Source organism: Salvelinus alpinus, chromosome 31 (assembly GCF_045679555.1).
Source record: "Salvelinus alpinus chromosome 31, SLU_Salpinus.1, whole genome shotgun sequence".
NCBI classification, from domain to species: domain Eukaryota; kingdom Metazoa; phylum Chordata; class Actinopteri; order Salmoniformes; family Salmonidae; genus Salvelinus; species Salvelinus alpinus.
In genome coordinates, this window is record NC_092116.1 from 14,272,690 (window position 1) to 14,291,262 (window position 18,573).

At 39.9% G+C, this 18,573-nt stretch overlaps 1 protein-coding gene across 1 annotated transcript; it reads left to right on the forward strand.

Annotated features, from left to right (window-relative positions):
* The first annotated feature begins 378 nt into the window (after positions 1–378).
* On the forward strand, positions 379–3,191 carry LOC139561198 (claudin-15-like). Its single transcript, XM_071378146.1, has 5 exons — positions 379–791; positions 1,356–1,520; positions 1,645–1,726; positions 1,880–1,987; positions 2,085–3,191. Exons 1-5 carry the CDS (start codon positions 575–577, stop codon positions 2,179–2,181), a joined length of 669 nt encoding a protein of 222 aa, XP_071234247.1. The 5' UTR covers positions 379–574; the 3' UTR covers positions 2,182–3,191.
* The last annotated feature ends 15,382 nt before the right edge of the window (positions 3,192–18,573 follow it).

Below are 18,573 nucleotides of genomic sequence, written 5' to 3' on the forward strand. Positions count from 1 at the left end.
ACAGTGATGTCACACTTTGAAATGCAAATAGTAATGACATCACTGGTCCTCATTAGGGTGGATTTTCTGACAAGTACTCAGCAGGGTGTGAAATGTCAGGTGTGGTTAATATGATAACATCTTGATATTTCAAGTAATTTCTAAGATTGCAGAAGCACAAGAAACGTGTATCAGTTTGGATCATGTCCCTAGACCATTTGAGAAAGTGCTGTCCCTGTCAGGCACCTCCCAGACATGTTTCCCCATGATGTAGCAAAAACAAGTGTGTGTGTGTCTGTGCGTGTGTGTGTTTGTGAGGGGGTGGGAGAGAACACAGGTAGGCTAAGATAAATCACTGAGCATGTCTGTTGCTCATTGACAACCTGACACAATCGTGACCAAGAAGGGGAGCAGACACTCAACAGAATTTCATCCTGTGGAGCTATATGCTTATATTTTTTTTAAGCACAAATATCATAAACAAAAAGAAGGGAATCGAATAAAATCGAAGAGGATACAAGCTAACGATAGGATATCCGATTTTTTCTCGCTTTTCCTTCTGTTTTTATTTACACCAATTACTTGAAAAATCTAAATGGATCCTATACTGGAGGTTGTTTGCTTGCTGCTTGGGTTCATTGGATGGGTGATGGTGGGGATAGCTATACCAAACCGTTACTGGAAGGTTTCAACGGATGACGGGAACGTCATCATTACCTCGAACATCTATGAGAACCTATGGATGTCCTGTGCCACGGACTCAACTGGTGTCCACAACTGCCGCGATTTCCCCTCTCTACTGGCCCTGAACGGCAAGTGCACCCAAGATAATAGGAATCTTTATCAATAAAAAAAATTGAACAATTGCAATAGAGAAATTAAGAAATAATGTTTGAAGAGTAAATTGATTTATTGCCTGTGATGTTTGATATCGTTTTGTGTAGTTAAACGAATATGTAAAGGCCCATAGGCAATACCTTGACCTTTTTCATTTGTGGTTAAACAAATGATTATCCAAGAACAACATAAATAATCAATCAATTTAGGTTGAATCAAGATGTAATTGGTAAAGATAAAAATCTGCCAAATAATTGATTCTATACAACACAATTCTGGTATTTGATTGTGCCAATTTTCCTTCCCCACTCAGCAAAACAGAAGGCTGTTCCACTTCAATACATCATATCCTTAAATATTTATCATAATTATTAGTTTCAAGTGTGGCTATTAAAATGTGCATTACTCAATATGATTCTGTACAAATCACATGTGAAACCAATTTGATAATCATTGTATTTATTATTACAGTATATTAAAAAAAACATGTAATAGCACTATTAATCTTGATTGTACAATTTGTCTTTATTTTTAAGCAGGATACATCCAGGCGTCTCGAGCATTGATGATTGCAGCGGTCATTTTTGGATCTATCGGGCTCGTCGCCACCCTGGTCGGGGTACAGTGTTCTAAAGCTGCCGGAGAGGACATGGTTCTAAAGGGTAGAATAGTTGCCGTTGGTGGTGTGCTTTTCTTTCTTCAAGGTAACTGGGCATGCTCAAGTTTACTATAATTAATTACTGCTTCTATGTTTTATAACTGCCAAATCTCAATTTGTCCACAATTAACTTCTCTCTCTTTCTCGCTCTCTCTCAATTTCTCTCTCAGGCCTGTGCACAATGATCTCAGTGTCTTGGTATGCTTTCAACATCACCCAGGACTTTTTTAACCCATTATATCCCGGGATAAAGTAAGTGAGAGGAGACTGTTGGCCTATTCCAACTGCAGTAATGAGGCTAGTAGCACACTGCTGCCCTCTGCTGTATTTTAGACAGAAGAGCAGTCTCGCTTCCAAAGCCCGTTTATGAACTTGATTAACTGTAGGAAGTACTGTGTGTTGCAGGTATGAAATCGGAGAGGGCCTCTACATTGGCTGGTGCTCGGCTGTTCTTGCTCTCACTGGAGGGTCATGTTTGACATGTGCCTGCAAACTGGGCACGTCTGAGAAACAGTGAGTTCAGTGGATACTGTGTGTGTGTCTGTATCCTTCCTTATCCACATCTATGTGTGTCCTCACCCATTCTTCCTCTCTTCTTTCCCTTCCTCAGACCTTACCCATACCAGCCCAGGGACAGAGTGTACTCTGGAGTTGCTCTATCACGGAGTCAGGCTGCCACTTCCTACGGCCAGGACGCCTATGTCTGAGAAAGAGAGGGCACACCACTGTGGATCACCTTCATTCACCATGTTTAAAACCTACCAGACACTGTTACACGCACAGCTACTGAGGAGGTGTAAGGGACTGTACGTTATTTATAATGAGGGATACATGGAGAAAAATCGGACTTCTCTTAAATGAAAATTAATGTCCCTCCCTTCAGTAAAATATATTACCCGACCCTCCCTGAACATAAAAAAAACAAGTGATCAACCCCTATACCCACAATAATAATTCAAACATTAAGTGGATAGCAGAGAACATACCTATAATTTACCCTCAATCCTAGGACAGACCAGAGCCTTAGATATGCCGTTTTAGAAACTGTTCTTCATTTTATTACTATTACATGACAAACTAGCCAGAAGGTTGTGGATTTGCAGACCACCGCAGACAATGGTAGGGGTGAAAAGATATACATTATAATAAAAACACTGCATGAATCTCTTATTTTCAGGCTGAGAAAAACATGCCTTTTATAAATGCATTTCATGCAATTCTACATGACTGGTGACAAGCAGAATCTTTTTTAATGCCACAACAGAGCATGACACCGAATGAGCGCATGCTGCAGCACCGGAGACCTTTACATTTCTATTCAGGGTATTGTTAAAAAAGATGATAGGAACAGGGCTAAAGTTGTCTATCAATTGTAGAAATGTAGTGCAACAGAACCAGTTACAACTGAAGCAACTGATCATTAATGAATTCAAGAAAAAGCGATATGCACTTGTAACTTTTTTTCATTTGGGAAATCATTTTCTTATTCTATTTTATTCCATGCCATTGTTGTTACAAAACTGTTTTGTGTTGTCTGTGATTAGGGCATGGGAATACAAGAGCATCTGCTACAGTATTCTAAATTAACAAACTAGGCATGCATAGCTCACTGCATGATCCTCAAACCAAAGACTGGCCAAACTCATGTTTCTAAAAGTGAATTCAGAAGGTACTGTAAAATGACTGCACTGTAGAATAAAGGCATTTTGTTTTATTATTCAATAGTAAGGAATCATTTTTTGTATACAGCCTAAATGCAAAATGTATAGGCAGGCTATAGCCTTGAAATAATAATATAGCCTAAATAATAAATTGTTGTTCCTTCTTAGGCTACCTGGCTTGCTCCTGACTGATTTAGAATTAGTATGTTGTTTAATAGCCTGTTGAAATGTCGAACGTCAATTCATAATGACAGAATCACACATTCCTTCCCAAGCAAAGTCATTTTTTTTGCCTCCTCAGGTATAGAACGTTGCAGCGCAGCCTCAATGTCATAGAGACAAACCAAAGATATGCCATGTGCATCGGAGTCACGTCTTCCCCCTGCATCCTATGCTTTAGCCATTTTCTTTAACAAAAGCCACAATACCCTCACATACCCCCTCAATTCGAGCCCTGGTGTTAACACACGACTGAAGGAATTGGTTGACAAAATCTATGGACAGTAGACTATAATTTCGTCTGTCAAACAGGAAGGCATACCTCTTTTTTCTTAAATAGGAAGAAATACGCTCCAACACAAAGCCCTCTTGTTATTAGCCTAAAGTCAAATCAAAAACGGTTTAAATGCATTAGGCCTTCTCGAATGAACCTACTCAACACCCATGTTCTGCTGCCGCTTCATAATAATGTAAGTTATGTAAATTACTCGAATATGGCTTATTGTCAAGGTCAGTAACTCTGACAAATAGTTTCATTAGGAAACAAAACAAATAGATTTTTATTCAAATCAATTATAGCAGTAGCAGGATTACCTCCAGTCCTGCTAATCTAAGTGCTCTACCTCTCAAACTGAACAGGACATCAGTAGGCCTAGTCGCTTGCACAGATATTGCCCCCTGAAGTGCCACCATACACACCACAGTCATTGGTTAGGCAGCACAACAGGGTTTACATCAGCAAGAGCAGGGCAAGCCGGGGCTCATAATACAGAATGCCTATCCATTGCAGTGTAGTTTAATATACACCATCCCAGCAGCACAAAAACTTGGGAAGGAAGTATATTGTCTTAGAAACATAACTTTGCCCTGTGCTTCTCCAAGTATGCTCTTCTTATAGCCTGTAGTATAGGCCAAGGGTAGTACTCAACCCTTACCCTACGAGATCCGGAGCCTGTTGGATTTCTGTTCGACCTGATTTGTTCTACCTGGTCTACCTGGTGTCCCAGGTCTAAATCAGTCCCTGTTTAGGAGGAGAACAATGCAGTGGAACTGGCTTCGAGGTCCAGACTTGAGTTTGAGGGGTATAGGCTATGGATCATTTTATTGAGACTACACTAGGAGTACTTGATAATTGCACACAGAGCAGAGAATCAGGGATGTGGGGCATAATCGGGCACACATCGAGATACTATATGAAGCAACTAATTCTCAAACACTGAGAAATATGACATTTCATCTACTACGCATTGCATGACCCTCCCCTGGACTAAATTTAAAAAAATACAAAACCCTCCTCCCCCTGACTGAAATTGAAAACGCATGACCCTCCCCCATTTTCCTCCTGGTAACAATTATGTACGTTTCAACCGCTCCCTAAACAATATCTATTGAGAGAGTTTTACACTGTACTGTATAAAGGTGTCAAACATACAGCCAATCCAGCCTGCTGGTGGTTTGAGTATTTTAGTCATACACAGTACCAGTCAAAAGTTTGGGCACAACCACTCATTCAAGGGTTTGTCTTTATTTGTACTATTTTCTACATTGTAGAATAATAGTGAAGACATCACAACTATGAAATAACACATATGGATTTATGTAGTAACAAAAAAACAAAAAAAGTGTTAAGCAAATTCTTCAAAGTAGCCACCCTTTGCCTTGATGACAGCTTTGCACACTCTTGGCACTCTCTCAACCAGCTTCACCTGGAATGCTTTTCCAACAGTCTTGAAGGAGTTCCCACATATGCGGAGCACTTCTTGGCCGCTATTGCTTATATATTTCTTTATTTTTTATAAAAACAATTAGGGGGGGGGGCGATTCAATATACTTTAAAATGACTAAATCCAAACTGTGTAGAAATTATAACACAGTTTATTGACTGTCCAGCTCACTAATAAGCATAGCTGCAGGAAGGGGTTTTGAGTTGGAAGTGCTGGATGGTACATTTACAAAAATTGTGATGTATTGCATGCATCTATAATCAAATTTGTATAGTTGAGCAGAAGCGTTTTTAGGATTTCCACATGCTGATTTTTTGGGGCTATTATATTTTGTTTTATCATTATTATTATTATTATATATCATTATTATTGTTGGCCTATTTATGAATCTAAACCAGTTCTTTAAATAGCATATGCAAAACCTGTTTTGTTTCATTCTGAATGAAACAATCCTGCTCGTATTTTCCTGGTTATTCTTTAAAAGTGCTTTCCTCAACATCTTAAATAAGCATGCCCCACTCAAAAAAGTGTAGAACCAGGAACAGATATAGCTCTTGGTTCACTCCAAACCTGACTGCCCTTGACCAGCACAAAAACATAATATGGCATACTGCATTAGCATTGAATAGCCCCTGCAATATGCAACTTTTCAGGGAAGTCAGGAACCAATATGCACAGACAGTTAGGAAAGCAAAGGCTAGCTTTTTCAAACAGAAATTTGCATCCTGCACAAACTCCAAAAAGTTCTGGGACACTGTAAAGTCCATGGAGAATAAGAGCACCTCCTCCCAGCTGCCCACTGCACTGAGGCTAGGAAACACTGTCACCACCAATAAATGCACGATAATTGAGCATTTCAATAAGCATTTTTCTACGGCTGTCCATGCTTCCCACCTGGCTACCTCTACCCTGGTCAACAGCCCTGCACCCCCCACAGCAACTTGCCCAAGCCTCCCCCCATTTCTCCACCCAAATCCAGAAAGCCGATGTTCTGAAAGAGGTGCAAAATCTGGACCCATACAAATCAGCCGGGCTAGACAATCTGGACACTCTTTTTCTCAAATTATCCGCCGCAATTGTTGCAACCCCTATTACTAGCCTGTTCAACCTCTCTTTCATATCGTCTGAGATCCACAAAGATTGGAAAGCTGCCGCGGTCATCCGCCTCTTCAAAGGGGGAGACACTCTAGACCCAAACTGTTACAGACCTATATCTATCCTACCCTGCCTTTCTAAGGTCTTCGAAAGCCAAGTTAACAAACAGATCACCGACCATTTTGAATCCCACCGTACCTTCACCGCTATGCAATCTGGTTTCCGAGCTGGCCATGGGTGCACCTCAGCCACGCTCAAGGTCCTAAACGATATCATAACTAGAGGTCGACCGATTATGATTTTTCAACGCCGATACCGATTATTGGAGGCCCAAAAAAAGCCGATACCAATTAATCGTCCGATTTTTTAAATGTATTTGTAATAATGACAACAATACTGAATGAACACTTATTTTAACTTAATATAATACATCAATAAAAATCATTTTAGCCTCAAATAATGAAACATGTTCAATTTGGTTTAAATAAAACAAAGTGCAAAAACAATGTGTTGGAGAAGAAAGTAAAAGTGCAATATGTGCCATGTAAAAAAGCTAACGTTTAAGTTCCTTGCTCAGAACATGAGAACATATGAAAGCTGGTGGTTCCTTTTAACATGAGACTTCAATATTCCAAGGTAAGAGGTTTTAGGTTGTAGTTAATATAGTATTTATAGGACTATTTCTCTCTATACCATTTGTATTCCATATACCTTTGACTATTGGATGTTCTTATAGGCACTTTAGTATTGCCAGTGTAACAGTATAGCTTCCGTCCCTCTCCTCGCTCCTACCTGGGCTCGAACGAGGAACACATCGACAACAGCCACCCTCGAAGCAGCGTTACGCATGCAGAGCAAGGGGAACAACTACTCCAAGTCCCAGAGCGAGTGACATTTGAAACGCTATTAGCGTGCACCCCGCTAACTAGCTAGCCATTTCAGATCGGTTACACCAGCCTAATCTCGGGAGTTGATAGGCTTGAAGTCATAAACAGCGCAATGCTTGAAGCACAGTGAAGAGCTGCTGGCAAAACACACGAAAGTGCTGTTTGAATGAATGCTTACGAGCCTGCTGCTGCCTACCATCGCTCAGTCAGACTACTCTATCAAATCATAGACTTAATTATATCACAATAACACACAGAAATACGAGCCTTTGGTCATTAATATGGTCGAATCCGGAAACTATCATTTCGAAAACAAAACGTTTATTATTATCGCATATACCCTGACTCTGCGTGCAATGAAAGTAAGAGAAGTGACACAATTTCACCTGGTTAATATTGCCTGCTAACCTGGATTTCTTTTAGCTAAATATGCAGGTTTAAAAATATATACTTCTGTATATTGATTTTAAGAAAGGCATTGATGTTTATGGTTAGGTACACGTTGGAGCAACGACAGTTCTTTTTCCGTGAATACGCACTGCATCGATTATATACAACGCAGGACACGCTAGATAAACTAGTAATATCATCAACCATGTGTAGTTAACTAGTGATTATGATTGAGTGATTGTTTTTTTATAAGATAAGTTTAATGCTAGCTAGCAACTTACCTTGGCTTCTTACTGCATTCGCGTAACAGGCAGGCTCCTCGTGGAGTGCAATGAGAGGCAGGTGGTTAGAGCGTTGGACTAGTTAATTGTAAGGTTGCAAGATTGAATCCCCGAGCTGACAAGGTACAAATCTGTCGTTCTGCCCCTGAACAAGGCAGTTAACCCACCGTTCCTAGGCCGTCATTGAAAATAAGAACGTGTTCTTAACTGACTTGCCTAGTTAAATAAAGGTGTAAAAAATAAATAATAATAATTATAAATGGGGGGAAAAAATCGGCCAAATCGGTGTCCAAAAATACAGATTTCCGATTGTTATGAAAACTTGAAATCGGCCCTAAATAAATCGGCCATTACGATTAATCGGTCGACCTCTAATCATAACCGCCATAAATAAGAGACAATACTGTGCAGCTGTATTCATCGACCTGGCCAAGGCTTTCGACTCTGTCAATCATCACGTTCTTATCGGCAGACTCAACAGCCTTGGTTTCTCAAATGACTGCCTTGCCTGGTTCACCAACTACTTCTCAGACAGAGTTCAGTGTGTCAAATCGAAGGGCCTGTTGTCCAGACCTCTGGCAGTCTCTATGGGGGTGCCACAGGGTTAAATTCTCGGGCCGCCTCTTTTCTCTGTATTCATCAATGATGTCGCTCTTGCTGCTGGTGATTCTCTGATCCACCTCTACGCAGACGACACCATTCTGTATACTTCTGGCCCTTCTTTGGACACTGTGTTAACTCCTTCCGTGGCCTCCAACTGCTCTTAAATTAAAGTAAAACTAAATGCATGCTCTTCAACCGATCGCTGCCCGCACCTGCCCGCCCGTCCAGCATCACTACTCTGGACGGTTCTGACTTAGAATATGTGGACAACTACAAATACTTAGGTGTCTGGTTAGATTGTAAACTCTCCTTCCAGACTCCCATTAAACATCTCCAATCCAAAATTAAATCTAGAAATCGGCTTCCTATTTCGCAACAAAGCATCCTTCACTCATGCTGCCAAACATACCCTCGTAAAACTGACTATCCCATCAATCCTTGACAGCGGCGATGTCATTTACAAAATAGCCTCCAACACTCTACTCAGCAAATTGGATGCAGTCTATCACAGTGCCATCCGTTTTGTCACAAAAGCCCCATATACTACCCACCACTGCGACCTGTATGCTCTCGTTAGCTGGCCCTCGCTTCATACTCGTCGCCAAACCCACTGGCTCCAGGTCATCCAGGTCATCAAGTCTTTGCTAGGTAAAGCCCCACCTTATCTCAGCTCACTGGTCACCATAGCAGCACCTACCTGTAGCACGCACTCCAGCAGGTATATCTCTCTGGTCACCCCCAAAGCCAATTCCTCTTTTGGCCGCCTTTCCTTCCAATTCTCTGCTGCCAATGACTGGAAAGAATTGCAAAAATCAGTGAAACTGGAGACTCATATCTCCCTCTCTAACTTTAAGCAGCCCATTCAACTATCTCATCCCCATACTGTTATTTATTTATTTTTTGCTCCTTTGCACCCCATTATCTCTATTTGCACATTCATCTTCTGCACATCTATCACTCCAGTGTTTAATTGCAACAACAAAAAAATGGTGTAGGTGTATGTCAATCTACTTACTATCCTAATGCACAGTATAATAGCCATACCGTAAATGTGTTTTACAGCATGAATGCTGTAGATTGAAAACTCCTGTAACAATTACTCGAACATTCTGTATTTCTTTACAGTAGGCATAGATGAGAGATGACGCCAGAGTGGATGTCGGCTGTTTTATGGGCTCTTAACCCACCGTGCTATTTTGTTTCTTTTTTCACATTGTAACTTATTTTGTACATAATGTTGCTGCTACTGTCTCTTATGACCAAAAAGAGCTTCTGGGCATCAGAATAGAGATTACTCACCTTGAACTGAACGAATCATTTTTCTTTAACGAGACGGACGAGAGGGATTTACTCCAGACACCCGAACAGGCTCTCATCCCAGTCAGTCGCAGGAGAAAGAGAATTTGCGGAAGGAGATCGGGGTGCCTTGTGAGGATCAGGCAACGAGTGGCTAATCTCCCTTTGCCATCGGTACTATTGGCCAACGTACAATCGCTCGTTAATAAAGTGGATGAATTACAAGCACGTATATTCTACCAACGGGACATTAAAAACTGTAATATCTTATGTTTCACCGAGTCGTGGCTGAACGACGACATGAATAACATACAGCTGGTGGGTTATACGCTGTATCGGCAGGATAGAACAGCCTATGGTAAGACAAGGGGTGGCGGTCTATGTATTTTTGTAAACAACAGCCGGTGCACAATATTTAAGGAAGTCTTGAGGTTTTGCTCACCTGAGGTAGAGTATCTCATGATAGGGAAAATTGCAAACTACACAAGAAATAACTAATATTGTTAGCCATCTACAGTAGATGTCACTGTGTCTGCTGAAATACTTTTTGTACATATTTGTATGAATTGAGTGTGAGATTGTGTTGCACCATGATGGTAGATCTCCAGGAACAGGGTTGGACAGCCCTGGTCTAGTCAATGGGGAGAGCATGAATGGCAACACAGCTTAGCTGTCACAACCATGTGATTTGGTTCACACGGCTCTCAGTTGCGTGACATAAGTCATGGTTTTGCCGTCCTACTTCTCCGCGCTAACCATCTGTTTAATTTAAATATTCTTCCATAATGTTACAGTGTTAGCATAACCTGTTCAATTTACCAGTAGAATGCAAACATTTGGTGGCACAGAAAGAAAGGAAAATGTTGAGCATCTGGTAAAAAAATCTGTGGTTTTGTGTAGGCTACAGCAATGTTGCATCAGTTAGCTGGGGTTTGAGGTAGGTGTATTGAGCTGTCTTATTAGTATATGTTCAATGCCTCAATTGATTTCATAAACTATATTGGATATATGCTGTAGGATTGAAATCAACCCAAGATGATGGACCCTGAAGATGGGACAAAGAGCAAGACAAGGTGGCCCAGAGGAAGCCATGCTGTTTTCAACCTCTACATTTCCCCAGTCTCCCAAGAGCTCACGGAGTTTGAATCAAGACATCTAGTGAGGTAAGCACATATAATCATTATTTCCTTTGTCACCTGTCATTTCACCCACAGAGTAATAGCCCTGGTGCGCTCTGTTTCTCATTATATTCTTTCCTTTTCTATTCTTGTCCTAGGGGTGAGAAGAGCTGACAAATCAGAACTAAGGAGGATTTCTATGGAGCACCATGAGGAACACCTGATGCTGTGCTGACTTCTCTCTCCTAGATGCTCATGCCCAAACTGTCCCATTGTGTTTCACTGCCTATGAACCTCCTTACCACGAATAAAGTTGCCCCTGGTCATAGATCTAGGATTGTAACCAATCCCAATTTTAAATCTCTCGCTGTCTCGCTCTCCCCCACACAATATAAAATGGGGGATTTTGTAAATACGGGCATAAATGGTCTCTGGGTTAGATTAAGATCATGTTTATTTCGATGTTTTATTTCACATCCAATAAGTAGAGACTAAAATAACCTTAAACCTTTTTTTTCAGCTTTCAATATGTTTTTTTTCTTTTTTCTAAAGCATTTAAGTGTCTGGATTTCACTGTTTTTGTCACACCCTGATCCGTTTCACCTGTCTTGTGCTTGTCTCCACCCCCCTGCAGGTGTCATCCATTTCCCCCTGTGCTTTTATACCTGTGTTTTCTGTTGCCAGTTCATCTCGTCAAGCCTACCAGCTTGTTTTTCCTGTACTCTTGTTTCTCTCTTGCCCGTTTTTTCGTTTTTGACCACTGTCTGCCCTGACCCTGCCTGCCGTTCTGTACCTGTCTAACACTGCCCTGGATTACTGACCTCTGCCTCCACTTGACCGGTCATCTGACTGCCCCCTGTTTCATTAATAAACATCTGATTAAAACTGTCTGCATCTGGGTCTTATCCTGAGTTCTGATAGGACAAAAACAGTGCAAAACTGTCTTACACCCAGACTTTTAACATTTTGCTAAGTAGTACAAAAGTCTTGATAATTAGAACATATTTAATGCACCGGTTTAAAAATATATATATAGTCAAATAAATGGTTAACTAAAACATATTAGAAACTAAAACATATTCATAAGCCATTTGTAACTTTATATTTATTTATTTGTTTTACACAAAACACAGTCCTCTTAATAAGTATTGTGTCATTACCACCATGACAAGCAAATTACAACGTTATTTCAAAAGTTTGTGTACTTGGTTATCATGGATATGAATAGTAACAGTGCAACACATCGATGTCATGAAGAGAGATTCAAATTTTGATGCCGGAAAATTATAGGGGGAAAAAAGGTAAATATGACTTGAGAAGATATATTGAAAGTCATTAGCAAATAGGCTCTAATTTCATTTTTAAAAATGTATTTAGGATACATTGTATGCTAGCTGTTCAACTGGAGTTAGCATGCTAGAATCCCTGCTATTTATGCCCAAATACTGTAAAATCGTCATTCCCACCACATAATGATCTGTGATGGTGAGGACAGAATGTGGTGGTAATGACAAAATGTAATAGTGCATACATTTTTACTAACCTTTAAGACCTGAAAAGACACAAATTACATATACAGTATGATCATGGTTAAGTTGAAACTGAACACTTATTTGCTAAATAAGACCATTATATGTTGTATTATGTTAGGATGATTGAGTGATTTTGATGTCTATTTATGTGACATACTTCGGACTTTAAATTACTTATTTTTCTATAAGATGCTCAGCCGCCAACTGGTAGGCCAGTTCACATAAAAGCTCACAGAACAGGACCGCCAAAATTACAGCATTAAGCTGGCAACTCTAGTGCCAGTATAATGCTGTAGATTTACAAGGGAACGTTTTACAGTGCAGAACTGGGTTATTTTGACCCAGCACTCTTGGATTATGTGAATGACCCAACACATTGGTTACTTGGTTTACCCAAAAATGTGGTATTTTGATCCAGCAGTGAGTTGCTTTTTACTCTTTTGCTGGGTTATGGTTATTCATGTATTTCGGACCCGGTAGTGGGTTCTCGTTTACTTTATTGCTGAATAATCATTATTTAATATTTTATTTACCCAGTGAGTGATTTCTTATTTGGTTATTTTTTTCTACATTCTCTATATTACAGAATCTGTTCATTTTCTAAAGGTGCAAATACTTCTAACAATAACAATTCATGTTACAACATTACTACAGTCTAAACAGTTATTAAAATTACAAATTGTAGATATACTGTAATACAATTTTTTTAAGCAAAAGATTAACAAATAAGGAACACACAAATCAACAACTTTAGAAGCACAATCTATAATTTGAAACTCTACCACAGCTGAGGACACAAAAACTGTGAACTTTCCTATTGCTCAGAACATGCTGTACTCCCATACAGTCTATTGCTGTGTGCAGGACATTAATCTGCATTGAGTTGAGTCCAGCCACTTTGTGCGTGGTTTACAGCAGGGGTGGGAAAAGTACTAAAATATCCTAGTCAAGTAGAAGTACTATTACTTCAATGACATTTTACTCAAGTAAAGTAAAACTACTCATGTAAAAAACAACTAAAATGAAAGTAAAAAGTACTCAGAGTAAAAGTAATTGAGTTACTTTTAAAATAAAAACAATGACCTTGACAATTAGCAAATTTCGCTAAGGTTACCCGAACTTTACACAATTTTGGGGGGAAATATTTGTAATAATTTTGGCAAGATTATTTGTATAATTTTGGCAAGATTATTTTGTATAATTTTGGTTAAATTATTTAAATTTACCAGCACCCTTACTTCCCGCAGCTATGCTAATAATTACCAAAATGAAAGCTAGACAGTCAGGGAGCATGGAAAATTCCCCAAAACAAATGGATAATTTTTTGCAAATTTTGACAGCGAGGAAATATAACCAATTTTCACTGGGACCCTCCGGACCTCGTTGAAGACCGAATGCAGCCCAAAATGAGTTTGACACCCCTGCTGTAGCCTATATGATCATGTCTTTGAGTTGGAATCATCTCATAATGAAGAAGTGTCAGTTAGTTATGTTGTTGTGCGCTGTGCAAACATATTGCCTGTAAAATAATGAGCATAAGATGGATTGCCTTATAATTGAAACATTCATTACAGTATATGTACATTTCACACATTTATTTTCATAATGATATAGGCTCATTCCATATTGACAATCAGGTAGTTTGTTTCTTTGGAAAAGGAATCACTTGATGATCTGTTGACGTACAAACTTCTAGATCTAGGGGGAGGTCATAACCAGAAGATTCAAACTTTATTGATTCTCATATATTGATTTGTATTTCTGTTATCGAGATGTTTTGTATTGTTTGTGTAACATATGTGAAATGGCTAGCTAGTTAGCGGTGGTGCGCGTTAATAGCGTTTCAATCGGTTACGTCACTCGCTTTGAGACCTTGAAGTAGTGGTTCCCCTTGCTCTGCAATGACCGTGCCTTTTGTGGAGCGATGGGTAACGATGCTTTGTGGGTGACTGTTGTTGATGTGTGCAGAGGGTCCCTGGTTTGCGCCCGGGTCGGGGCGAGGGGACGGACTAAAGTTAAACTGTTACATTTGTACAGTTTTATAATGTCTGAGATGTGTGTGTGCAGGGGCTTAGCCAGATTTTGGGGGGGGGATAGGTCTATAAAAAAAAAATTAAAAATTGAAATTGACTTATTTAATTTATTTTGCGATGTGCACCGTATATTATTTCGTAATACAATCGTTTTATACTAGTGCATAGTACTTGGAGAAACCTCGTTACATATACAAATAATTACCTATCCCAGCATATTAAAATAAGGCAGTAATTCTAGACCAGTTGCCAACTTGCCAACAACATAAACTCATCTTTAGACACACTTTAATCTCGATGGGCAAACAAGCCTATATTTGATGTTACAATTTATACCACGGCGGGCAGTAGTACTATAAAATGGTACCTTACCTTTAGTAGACGCATCATAAGGCGTGACCTACATCACAAGGCGCAGACAGCGAGGCTTTGAGTTGAATATGGTGATGATTTCATCATAATCCAATGTATCTGTCAGTTGACGCTCAAAAGACAGCAAACTGAAGTGGTTCAGCTGGGCGCTTGTCATTGATGTGCGAAGAGGATTTTTTATCCTAGTTGTTGTTGAGAAAAGTCTCTCCACACTGCATGTTGTCATTGGAAGTGTGACAATGATCCTTAACAGAAAGTTTATATTAGGGAAAATATCATATGGGCAGCTGTCAAGTACACTCATTATGGAGGATACGTCACTCTTTCCCATGTTCATTTTGCCACTCAACTGCTGAATAAAAACAGTGAATTCAGCATCCTCAATTGATATTGCATAATGGTCGCATGTGGTCTTCAGCTGCTCTTTAAGGCCGCAGGTTTGGGATTTTTTGGAAAAGGAGGCTGCCGCTTGCACGATCCTGTATGTGTCTTCTTGAAATCTTGAGTTTAACTCAGTAATCTGTTTGTCTAGAATATTGTTCCAAAGTTGCCTCAGGTCACAATCACTCTTGATGCTGGATGTTTTCCCTAATGAAGTTGTGACTACACTGCCAATTTTACAGGCAGTTTTCGCTGCCGTGATGCACTCACATCCCAATTACTAATATCATGCTTAATCATCATCTCTTCAGTTAGCTTGAGAACTTTATCAAATTCTCCCCCTGAGTTCTTTGAACGTAGAAAAGCTGCTTTTGAGGATTTCAATTAAACCAATACAGTCCGTCACAGATAATGTAGAGCTTTGTAATCCCTTTGTAGCAAAATCACTAGTGTCAAACAATTTACTAAATGGGACTAACAGGAATAAAAACGTCTTGTTCTGGATTTGTTGTAAGAGGGCATCGGCTTCTAATTTGGTTTGTCCACAAGCCTCTGAAAACTCTGCAAGAACCTATGAAATGACATCTAGCAGTAACAGCACTTTACTCACAGACCCTGATTTTGAACTCCACCGTACATCCGTGGATCTTTCTAGCTCGATACATGGTCTATTGGGATGCAACTCTTTCTGTACTTCTATGAATCGAGCATCTGTGGGATCCACTTCATGAATGTGTGTAGCTGGTTTACTGTGTCAAAAAAAGGAATGACAAGTCCCGACACTTTTGCCGCGGTGCACAAAACCAAATTCAGACGGTGGGAGTTGCAATGCACATATACTGCTTGCTTTAATGTTTGCTTTAGTAAGACATGTACCCCTCTGTTCCCTGACATGACTGAAGTGCCATCGAAACAAAAATCCACACCGAGTGGGATCCAACTCCAGGGGCTGCAACACTTCAAGTACTTTCCGAGAAACTCCTTGTACAGACAAGTCAGCGGTTTCCATAAACCCAACAGCTCTTTCTTTAATCATTCCAGCATAAACGCATCGGATGCACACAGCAATAAGTTCTCCTTTAGATTGATCTTTATATTCATCTGCTAGTATGGCAAAATACGTGGAAGGCGCAGAATGAACTTTATCTTTTATCCTGCACAGTAACAATGATGCTGCACACTCCAGCAACTCGTTCTGAATTTCGGGGCTAATAAGCGTGGCATTGTGAGGTAGCTCATTAAGCCTGTTTTGTATTTCTGAGTCATACTTTGAGATGAAATTGAAGATTTCTTAAAAAGTTACCTTTATTGATGCCCTCTTCAATTTCTATATGACCTCTGAGTAGAATATCCTGCTTTGCACACATTAGAACAATATCTATGACCACTTTAACATGTGCATAGTTTCTTTCTATAAAATCCATGTTTGCATCACCATGTATTTGGTTCAACACAGTCCCACAACTTCTAGGCCCATGGGTCGCCTTGTAGGATGAACATTTTGCCAGGGCACTAGCATGTCATTTGCTATTCTCGTGTTTGCAACAAGCATTTCTTGTGAGTTTCCAGTTTTTAAATCCATCTTGTATAAATATGAATTCGACATTTGCCCCAGGAAAGTGCCTACAAAACGTACAATGAATTGCATATTTTGCTTTACTGTACTCAATCCACACGAACTAGTCATACCACCTTGAAGAGAAGCAGCGTGATTTGCCATTTATCATACTTGAAGGGGACTTTGCTGGTTCATCAACGGCAGACAAATCTGTCGGTGGACCTACTGCAGGTTCACCCCCGCCCGCAGCATCAAGAACGAGAGGAGACGGTGGGGTAGGCAAGCATGCCTGGCTCAACGTGGCATTGGCGGTTGTGATGGCGATTGCGGTTGTTTCTATCCTGTCGCCACCTGTTAATGTCTCATTCTGGAAGCTATCAGTAGATTGATCTAAATTATTTAATGGCACACACTCCTTTTCCTCCAGACATCTTTTTTTGAAAAACCTAGCGATCGACATTTGGTTTGTCATTGCTAGAACTACTAAATTACCTTAGCTGGTAAGTCAATTCAAGTAAGCTAGCATGGTAGAGCTTGCTAGCTTATGCGCTACAAAGTTTAGCCACGTGACGTTGCCAGATTGTTGAGGTAAATTACGGTATGATTATTTTTTTTTATGTAACTAATAGTCGGAAGCCAATTACATTATAATAAAATTACCAATAGAAAATAAATCTCACATGCGTTAGTTAAAAAAATGTAATTAGATAAAACACAATTTATATTAAATAATTTCTGGGAAATGTTTTGGGTAGGCCTGAGATCAAACTGAGTAGGCCTAGGCCTACACGTGGCTACACTGCTGGTGTGGTGGTCATATGCCATTCTGAATGTTTGTTTTAGTTTTTTATAATTCCAACCAATAAAATTCCTCTTTATATACTCAAATTCATTTTTTTTTTGTATCTAATAAGGAATGAACATCGTCAAACATATGTTTATTACTACCACAGAAAATTAGACATAGGGTAGGCCTATCAATGAATTTCCTTGTGTGCTTATTTCTGGTGTTTCCACTGTATGTGCAGTGACGGCATTCTGTACCATACAAGGACATGGGAGTTTCGTGTACGAGCTAAAATAGTTCAACCAATGAGACTGCCCCACGTTTGTAGGCAACAAGGATGTGTGCTGCTAGGACTGGCCAGTGGCCATTCACCGCACATAAATTAGTAATGGTTTCGGCTCTTATTACTGACTCGGATATTTTCGACTCGTTCAGTCCAGAGAACGAATCTTTCGACTCATTTCTTTCATTTATGACCAGAGCACACAGGACCCCCTACTGCCCTACTGGCGAATAATGAACTGAAAACTCGAAAGAGTCACGATTCTACAAGCCTCTCGTTCACATCTCATTCACCATGGGGGGTGTCTTTAAACTTACTCTTGAAAGTCTTAATAGTAGAATGTAATTTTGCTCTCTCGTTCATATCTCAAGGTGCAATTTCATAACTGGGTAGTGCATCATCAGCTCCTCTTGTCATGTTAGTCATTGCATATCTTAGAGAGCTATTTGTAACTTGTCAGAAATGTCCAGATGAACTTGCCCATTTTTATTGAGGTTTTTTAGCTTCTCATATATTACATGAATACACATTAGACGTGGCACAATGTATAGAATTGCAAGAAAATTTGCTTTAAAACGGCAACATTTTATTTGCACCCCATGACAAAATGTGAAGAATTGCAGGAAATAAGCTTTAAACCAGCAAAGTTCTCCCCACCAACAAGAGGGGTGTGAACAGTTTGTGTTATGAACTGTGCTTGTGCCCATAGAAATAGATGTGGCGCGCGCAGAGGGGTGCGTGATGTTCCCGAATGCTGGAAGGGGGGCCCGAGTGAAAAAGTTTTGGAGCCCCTGCCATAAGGGGGCTTATGGAGCTGTAATTTGTGACTGAGACTTTTAAACGTGTGCTTTAAACAATGTACATTTGTTGATTTCTAGG